Here is a 9,498-nt window from a genome sequence, read left to right on the forward strand (position 1 = left end):
TTAAGTAATCTCTACACCCACCGTGGGGCTCGAATGAGATCCAGAATTGCATGCTCTAACAACTGAGCCAGCCAGGCGTCCCGAAATGGGAGCAGTTTTAACTGGAAAGCCGCCAGTAGCAGGCGCCAGCATTTCCCAAACTTGTCTAATGATACGAACCACTTGGGATGCTGAGGCAAATGGCAGGTTCCCAGGTCTCAGCGCCCAGATTTGCTGAATCACGATCATCTGGGGGAGGGACCTGGGAATCCGAGCAGCAGTTTTAATACATTCTTGCTTATAAAAGCGATTCCTCAGTGATTCCTCTAGTGATCCGGATAGCAGTGGAAGGAGCGAATCGTTCGTTTATGCCACAAGCAAAACTATTCCCGGGATCTGAGCATACTTCGTGAATCCGTGTTTTGGGGGATTTGGATTCTGAGCTCCTCAGAGGTTCGCTGTGCTGTTTGCAGGTGTGGACTGCCCCTCTTCTATCAGTCCCAGCCGAAGAATGCGCCTGTGACCTTCATCGTGGATGGAGCAGTAGTCAAGTTTGGCCAGGGTTTTGGCAAAACAAATATCTATACTCAGAAACAAGAGCCTCCTAAGAAGGTAATTATTGACAGACTGGTTAATATAGCTACAGATCGCCGTACATTTTTAAATGAGATTATAATGAGAAATCGCCCTTTATGGATGCATTCCTTATTAAGAGAATGCCATTTTTATGTAAAAGCAGATGTTACGTGTAACGTCAGTCATGTGTACTTTTTTCCTTTCCTATAGCTGTCCTGTGAGTAAAGTTAGAAATCGTATGGTTTTAATTACCATTTATTTCCTTTGAAATGTCTTCCCCGTTCAGTGTGGACAGTGTATTCTGCTAAGCGACATAAGTCAGAGAAAGAAAATTATATGATTTCACGCATATTTGGAATTTAAGAAACAGATGAACATAGGGGAAGGGAAGGAAAACTAAGATAAAAACAGAGGAAGGCAAACGATAAGAGACCCTTAAATACAGTGAACAAACTGAGGGTTGTTGGGAGGGGGAGGATGGGCCAAACGGGTGAGGGGCGTGGAGGAGGGCACGTGTTGGGACGAGCACTGGGTGTCATATGTAAGTGATGAATCACTAAATTCTACTCCTGAAACCAATACTATGCTGTATGTTAAGTAACTTGAATTTAGATAAGTTAAAAACAAAAAAAACAAAAACGAAATGAGTCAGGCTGAGTTTTAAATATACTTTTTAAAGCCCTGATGGCAAATGTTAGAAAAACATAATCCAAATAAAAACCATTGGCATTTTTAGATAGGCCAGCCTGTCCCAAAGCAGTGAGCGTCCCCTGCCCCAACCGCAGCCCCCACCCCCTGCAGTCCCGCACGTGTGCGCGCACGTGCATGGACACGGCGCATGCGTGGTTCACAGAGCCAACTACAGTGAATGACACTGAGTCCTCCTCCTGTGACGCCAGGTGATGATGACCAAACGGACGAAAGACATGGGCAAGTTCAGCTCTGTCACGGTGTCTACTATTGACGAAGAGGAAGAGGAGATCGAGGCTGTGAGTGCTTCTGCTCTCAAAGGAACTGGATGCATTGGGGGTGGGCTCCGGAAGGAAGGGGGGACTCGAGAACCAGCCCATTCGAGTAGCAGCATAATTAGAAACATCAGTCCTAGGCCTTACTATGCTAGTAAGAGACTAGAGAAGATGAGGTGAGTCCCTATCTCCCTGGATCTCAAGGACAGTGGGCACAGTGAGCGCCAGCGAGTTGGACGACATCAGTGATTTGTTTCATACTGGGTTGTGAGATACTTTCAAGGGGGCAGCTCCCTTGTCCCTCTTCAGTTTCAAAACTACTGGACTCAACAATTTCAGGTCCCTTCCATTCTGGCTCGAGTGCTTCGTGTGGCTCTCCTTAGCGGGAGTGGCGATTACCTTTATGGTACTTCAGTATAACGAGGTTTGCAGAGACGTGTTATCTACTCTTTTTAAAATGGTTTCGCTGCGACCTGAGCACTCCTGGATTACTAAAAAGCTGAAGCGTTGAAAAGGGAACAGAGTCCATTTCAGTAGTAATTTTGGGATTGGAGTAGTCTAAATGGCTCCTTAAGGGCCCTGTTCCTCACTGGCCGGACCCCTGATTTAAAGGTGCCTCTTCTTCTCCCTCAGAGAGAGGTTGCTGACTCGTATGCGCAGAACGCCAAAGTGATTGAAAAACAGCTGGAGCGCAAAGGCATGAGCAAAAGGCGGCTGCAGGAGCTGGTGAGTGGCCTGGAGTGGCAAGGGCTTCTGGGTCTGAAAGACCCTCGGACGGTCAGGGAGATCCTTTCGCAAGTATGTCAGGGGCCGCCAGTGTGCTTGGCTGCCTGGTGTCTAACCCCGGGCTCTAACCAGTGGTAAGCCCTGCCCAAGTGACCGTAGCGTCCAGGCCCCCGGTTACAGCCCTTGTGAGAGAGCCCTAGCCACAGCAGTACTTGCATCTGCTGCTTGTGGTCCCAAGTCAGGAGTTACAGATCGGGGCTCCCGGACACTCTCCCAGGGTGCGACGGTGTCTGGTGGCGCTACAGTGGCAGTACGGGGACCGGGGCCTCCAGATCGGCGCTCTTAGAGCACACACCGGTTTCTGTGTCCTTCACGGGCTCCGCGTGGAGCGCGCACGTTTATATTTGATGGTGCCTACCTTTGTGTTTTCTTGATAATAACTTCTGATATTTCCTTACATTCCGACATCATACATTTGTGCCTCCTCAAAGGGTGTACCACTCCTTTCTAATGATCATAGAGGGTTTTTCGGTGACACAGGTTGGGGGGCTTGGGAGCTGCATGACCTCGCCTTAGTGTCCAAGGCAGTGCTTTCCAAATGTTCTGAGGTGAACGGCCAAGGCTTTCTTTTTTTTTTTTTAATTTCTAATTTGTCAAGAACACGTTTGGAGGGGCGCCTGGGTGGCTCAGTCGGGTAGGCATCCGACTTCGGCTCAGGTCATGATCTCACGGTTCGTGGGTTCGAGCCCCGCGTCGGGCTCTGTGCTGACAGCTAGCTCAGAGCCTGGAGCCTGTCTTTGGATTCTGTGTCTCCCTCTCTTTCTGACCCTTCCCTCCTCACGCTGTCTGTCTCTCTCAAAAATAAATAAAAAAATGTAAAAAAAAAAAGTTAAAAAGAAACAGGTTTGTAATTTATCAAATGCAATAAAAATGAATTTGCCTCAGTTACTTTTATTAAATTACTTGCTCTTATTATCCCTCTGTCAAATTGCTATACAAGTGTCTAAATGCTTACTCTTGATTTTTATACATATCTTGCATGAACCAATAACAAATCGTTCATGGATGGCACAACTTGAAGCAGCACTGTTCTAGAAGAGTGTTTTTCTTCATGTTCTGCCGGGAATAGGATCCTGGTATGCCATGATATTGCTTCCCTGGGCCCTTGGAGGGACCTGGGGCTGTAGGAGCCCTGCACTGATCACCCTTGACCACAGCCTTGTGTTACTCCCCCCCACCTTTGCCACACAGATGTCATCATTTCCTGTGTGAACCATAATATCAGAAACATTGGAAAGCAGTTGCTGGACACTCATGACGATTTGACAACCCCTCTTCTGGTTTCTCTACTAAATGAACACGACGGGATAGAGTTGGGGCAGTTTGAGTGAGGGAGGAAAGGAAGAATTTCATGTCACGTCTCAGGGGGTAAACTTTTCTTCCTTCCCAGGCTGAACTGGAAGCCAAGAAAGCGAAAATGAAGGGGACCTTGATTGACAACCAGTTCAAATGATCAGGACCTTTCTCTCAACCCAGACTGGCGATCATGAGGAAAAAGAACTTTTTCTTGACTACATGGACTGGTACCTACCTATTGGCCCCAGCAGAAGGCTTTCCATTGCTTTCCATTGCTTTCTCCTACCTTCAGTGAGGTCTTTCAGTCCATCTGACCTGCTTTCTAGACGTAGGTTCCCCCCGCCCAGATCTTTCCGTATATAGGTCCTCTGTACTATTTTTGGTCCATTTGATGTAAACTTCTTCAGCTGTGTAGAAACTCTATGAATACATCAGTGCTTGAAGAGTCTCTAGTTTCCAAAGTAGCTATTCTTCCGTCTTCAAAGTTAATAAAAACATTTAAAGATTTTTGAAAAAAATATTATGATGTGTCATAGAAAAAAATGGCACGAATGATATTTAAAGTCCTAGCAAGTCAGACTCTTTTAAGTGGCTCTCTCTATTCTTAGACTGGCAGGTATTGGCTATGGTTTGAATCTCTCTGCTGTCAGAAGAAAATCCATAAAAAGCCAGAATCTACATAGAGCTTCCTTTACTTCATGTTCAGAGAAACTTGCCTAGTCACAAACTACAGAAACGGCCTAGCCTTGGTTCCTGTACTTCAAATCTTAAAGCTCTAGGTGAGTTATTCCTCCTCAGACTTTGTACCTAAGAAGGAACAGCCAGATTAGAGGCGGGGTTGGGAGTGGGGGTGTGGCCGGGTAGGGTAGCTCAGCTCCAATTGAAAGGAGAAAAGGTAGGGTAAGCACCTTAAGCTAATCCCTACTGTCTGTCCGGTCGAGCCGCTGAGAGGCATATGGGACGGAGACGTAGAGGAAGAAACGATACTGAGATAAACAGAGGGGCCTGTCTGTGATCTGGTGTTTCACATTCGCTGTGCGTAGAGGAGTGTGGTTATATTTAAACGTTTACTGCCCCACTCGTTCGGCAATGTCAGTACGCAGTGTTACGTGCATGATTTTATCTGTTCCTCGGAATTATGAGCTGTCGGGGCAGGAGGAGCATTTTAACTCGTTGCATCGTCTGCAGTGGGTTGCGCTTAGCAGTCACCTAAAACGTGTGTGTGAGGTGCTGTTGGGAAATGATAGGGCATTTTTCTTTGCCTTTTTTCCCCGATGTCCTTATTTGGAAGGAAAAGTAGGTTGGAGTAGGTAGGGGTGGATGTGAGCTAGCAAGAACCGGGAGACAGAGGGACAGGGGTCCTGGGGAAGCCCGGGCAGGGCCGTGTCACCCTCTTCCCAGTTATTTTCCTGCATCCAGTGAGGTCTTTGCAACTGGGCCTTCCTCTCCACTTCAATTCCTGTCCTCATTCCGAGAGGTGCTTAGACAGCCTGTGGATAGCTGACCTTAACCTCCGCATAGTCCTTGACTTCACCTCCAAACAGGGACCTTTCCCTTAACTCCATGCTAGCTACCAACTCCCATAACCCTATATAGCCCGGCGGTCCTGTCCACCGCCTCTGAAATCCAAGATTCGAGGGATCCAGAACCCTGTTCTGGGCCCACAGCCTCCTAACGGCGTTCCCCTCGTGTTCTCGCTTCCACTAAATCTGTTCGTTTGGTTTTAGATCTTCAGATCTACTTCATCTGAAGTAGGTGGCTACTTCATCAGTAGTTACAGACAAACGTAGGAGGAGTAATAATAATAATACTTTTAATGAGCCCTCACTAGGCGTCGGGCTAGTGGACATGCGTCGGACCATGGACAGCACTCGATGGGTATTCTCTTAATGTAACCAAGACAACGGCGCTAGGAGCTAGGTTTAACTGTTACCAGTCTCTTCTTACAAATGAGGATCTGAGGCTCTGAGAGTAGAAGGTTCCTGAGCTCCCATACCCAGTGATAAAGCCAGAAATGTGACGACAGAACTGGGCTGAACTGCCCCTCCTGTGGGATTTTTTAAAAAATACATTGTCGACAACAGGTACCAGTTTCATTTTGAGAAACCAAATGAAATGTGACGTAAAGACACTTCCATGCATTTTCTGAAATAGTCTTCCTTAGATACTAGCCCTAAACCACTTTACCATCTGGGTCAAAGTACGCATTTTGCTTCATCTTCGAGACTGCAAATCATTAGGTCATTAGCACCAGATAAGCATGTGCTCTTTAGCGTTCTATTCTTTCGTGCTGAAGTGCTTATTAAAATACTATGACATAGTTTCTCCATGGTCTCTATTTTCTTGTAGAATTTGAGCAGCAAATACAGGGTTTCAGTGTTAGTGTAAAGAGTATGGAAATTGTGGAGAGTTTTACTCTGTGTGTGTGTGTGTGTGTGTGCATGTGCACGCACGCGCGTGCAGATTATCAACTCTCATAAAATAGTACAGTGTTGTAAAAGGTTTGTCTTAATAGCTGTCATAATTGGTGGCATTTGGAAGTGTCATTTTACTGCATAAGAGAAGTTAAAACGCTTTTGAAAAACTAGCTTGTCTTGACCATTTGGGGCTCGTTATCACCAGGGACCACATCCTTTCCTTCAGGAAACATCTTCCCCTTTTGACTTCTTGATGTCTGTTCTACTGCTTTTTCACCCGACTACTCTGTGTTTTCACTCGCTTCTAACAAAGCATCATCCGTCGCTCTTGAGCTTTTAGTGTTTGAGAATTCCTTCAGGAAAACGAAAAGCATCGCTCCTGGTGAACTGAACTGGCTTCTAAACCCCATAGAACCTTGAGCCTCCTGTTTTCTCCCAGTCTTGCCATTCTGTCACTGCCTCTCTTCCATTTGACCCAGCCTGGTCCTGTGGTTGGGGATCTGAAGGCCCCTCACCTTGAGTTTATTTGTGTTTTTTTGTTTTTACGTAGGCTCCACGCCCAACGTGGGGCTTGAATGCGTGACCCTGAGATCAAGAAGTGCATGTCTACCGACTGAGCCAGCCAGGTGTCCCTGTGTTTGTTCTTTAAGTAAGCTCTACGGCCCAACGTAGGGCTTAGACTCATGACCTGAAAGATCAGCGGTCGCATGCTCTACTGACTGAGCCAGCCAGGTACCCCTGGCCTTGAGTTTTTTTACCTTTAAAAAGGCTTTTTTTTTTTCTTAGTGTTTATTTTTTTTATTTTTACAAATAGTTTATTGTCAACTTAGTGTTTATTTTTGAGAAAGAGAGAGACAGAGCATGAATGGGGGAGGGTCAAAGAGAGAGGGAGACACAATCGTTCCCGCCCGTGCTGCCTCTAGATCACCGAGCTCCAGCTGAAGGAGAAGGGAGGTAAGTCAGGAGGTCTCACTACCTGGGGCTCGTACAAAGCAGACTGCTCGTAGATCGACCCGTGATAAAGCACCCAGGAAGCAACTGGCTACGGAAGCCATTCGCAAGAGTGCGCCGTCTACTGGCGGGGTGAAGAAACCTCATCGTTACAGGCCTGGACCGCACTCTGTGACATGGGACATGAGACGTTACCAGAAGTCCACCAAACTTCTGATCCGCAAACTTCCTTTCCAGCGTCTGGTGCGGGAAAGTGCTCAGGACTTCAAAGCAGACCTGCGCTTACAGAGCACGGCTATTGGTGCTTTCCTGGAGGCACACGAGGCCTAGCTGGTGGGCCTCTTTGAGGACACCAGCCGGCGTGCCCTCCGTGCCAAACGTGTAACAGTTAGGCCAAAAGACATCCAGCGGGCACGCCTCGTACGTGGAGAATGTGCTTAAGAATCTACTCTGATGGAAAACATTTCATTCGTTAATTAAAAAAAAAAAATTCTCCTCTTCTTGTTCTTGGTAGTTCTGAACGTCAGATATTTTTTTCCATGGAGTCAAAAGGTACTTCAGTATATGATTGCAAATGGAAACATAGGGGGCAGGAAGAGATATTGGCAGTTTTTCCATTTTCATTTGCCTGTGAATGTTTTAATATAAATGCGGGGACACAAAGCATTCATGCGGAAGCCAAAATGCTTTGGGGAACACGTTTCAGCCGTTCGCCTTTGTAGCAATTATAAATAGGCCTGTTTACATTTTTCTGGACAATGCCAGCATTTGGATTTTTCTTTAAACGAGTAAATTTCTTATTGACGGCAAAAGAATTAAATTACAAAATTAAAAAAGAAATCTTTGAATAGTTTTAGATGTACAGAAAAGTTCCAGAGATAGTTGAGAGGGAGTTCCTGTACGCCCTCCACTCGGTTCTGCTAATATTAACACCCCACGTAATGCTCGGGGGCTGAACTGTGTCCCCTCCAAAATTCCTCCAGTAAAGTGCTACCCCACCGTGTGCTGGGATTTGGAGCCAGGCCTTCGGGAAGCAATTAGGTGTGCATGATATCTTGAGGTGGGACCCTTGTGATGGGATTAGTGCCTTGAAAGAAGACCGGAGAGCCCTTTCTCTACCTGCCTCTCTCTCTCTGCCACTGAGGACACGGCAAGAAGAACGGCCATCTCTACCAGCCAGGAAAAGAGCTCTCCCTCGGGACTGAGGTAGCAGCCGGGCCTTGGACTTTGTAGCCTCCAGAACCATGAGAAATAAATGTCTGTTGTTTAAGCCATTCGGTCTACGGAATTTTGTTATAGCAGACCAGTCTGTATAAAACCATAGCACAGTGGTCAGAACTACGGGATTAACATTGGTACCGTAACATTAAACTACACACTCCTCTGGGATTTCACCAGTTGTTCTACTGTGTCCTCTTTCTGCTCCAGGACCCAAGTCCGAATCACACACTGCATCTTTAGTGTCTCTCTCTCTCTCTTTAAATTTTAAGTAGGCTTCGTACTCTGTGCGGAGCCCAACGCGGGGCTTAAACTCCCGACTGTGAAGTCAAGACCTGAGCTGAGATCAGGAGTCGGACGCTTAACCTCCTGAGCCCCGCCGCATGTGTCTTTAGCTTCCTCTGATCTAGGACAGGTGTTCAGTGGTATCTTGTGCTTTTAATTTGCACCTCCCTAATGAGATGGTGTCTTTGCCATGCTGCTTTCAGTTCTTCAGGGAAATGCCCAGAAGTGAGATTTTTGGGACATAAGGTAATTGTGTTTAATTTTTTGAGGAAGCCACCCTATGGTTTCTTACAGCATCCCCACCTGCAATGCACAGGGCTCCAGTTTCCCCACATCCTCAGCAACACTGCTCATTTTCTGTGTTGGATAGTAGCCATCCTCATACGTTCGAGGTGAGACTTCATGGTTTCCACTAGCATCTAAGAATTAGCGGTGTTGAGTCACTCTTCATGTGATTCTTGCCATTTGTGTATTCTCTCTGGAGAAAGGTCTGGTCAAGTCCTTTGCCCCTTTTTAATTGGACTATTTGCTTTTTTGTTGCCGCAAACGTATTTTTATAATTGCTTTGCCACCTGTATATCTTCTTTGGAGTAGCATCATCTGTTCAGATCTTTTGCCCATTTTTAAACTGAGTTTTTTATTGTTTTTTTTTTTTAAATGCTTATTTAGTTATTTTGAGAGAGAGAGAATCCCAGGCCAGCTCTGTGCCTTCAGCGCAGAGCCCAACATGGGGCTCGATCTCACAAACTGTGAGATCATAACCCGAGCCGAAACCAAGAGTCAGATGCTTGACCGACTGAGCCACCCAGGTGCCCCTGTTGTTGGGTTTTAAGAGCTCTTCGTACCCGTACCGTCTAGATAGAAGTCTTTTATCAGATAAGTGATTTGCAACACCTCCCAGGGTGGGGGCTGTCTTATTCTCTTAGTAGTGTAGTAGCTTTCATGACCCATGACCGTGCAGATTTTCTTCCCTAAGTTTTATATTTTACATTCAGTCTGTGATCCACTTTGAATTAATTTTTGTA

At 46.3% G+C, this 9,498-nt stretch overlaps 1 protein-coding gene and 1 pseudogene across 2 annotated transcripts in view; both read left to right on the forward strand.

The window, feature by feature from the left end:
* Nucleotides 1–4,856, forward strand: part of STEEP1 (STING1 ER exit protein 1) — a 25,282-nt gene extending 20,426 nt beyond the window's left edge. For both annotated transcript variants that reach the window (XM_039219836.1, XM_039219837.1), the window contains exons 4-7: nucleotides 453–591; nucleotides 1,455–1,544; nucleotides 2,154–2,246; nucleotides 3,697–4,856. In XM_039219836.1, coding sequence (XP_039075767.1) covers nucleotides 453–591; nucleotides 1,455–1,544; nucleotides 2,154–2,246; nucleotides 3,697–3,759 — 385 coding nt within the window. In that variant the 3' untranslated portion in view covers nucleotides 3,760–4,856. The remainder of the gene's footprint in view (nucleotides 1–452; nucleotides 592–1,454; nucleotides 1,545–2,153; nucleotides 2,247–3,696) is intronic.
* On the forward strand, nucleotides 3,822–8,244 carry LOC120222128 (annotated as a pseudogene).
* Nucleotides 8,245–9,498: the final 1,254 nt, after the last annotated feature.

This window comes from Hyaena hyaena, unplaced genomic scaffold (genome assembly GCF_003009895.1).
Source record: "Hyaena hyaena isolate Hyena2069 unplaced genomic scaffold, ASM300989v1 scaffold_840, whole genome shotgun sequence".
NCBI classification, from domain to species: domain Eukaryota; kingdom Metazoa; phylum Chordata; class Mammalia; order Carnivora; family Hyaenidae; genus Hyaena; species Hyaena hyaena.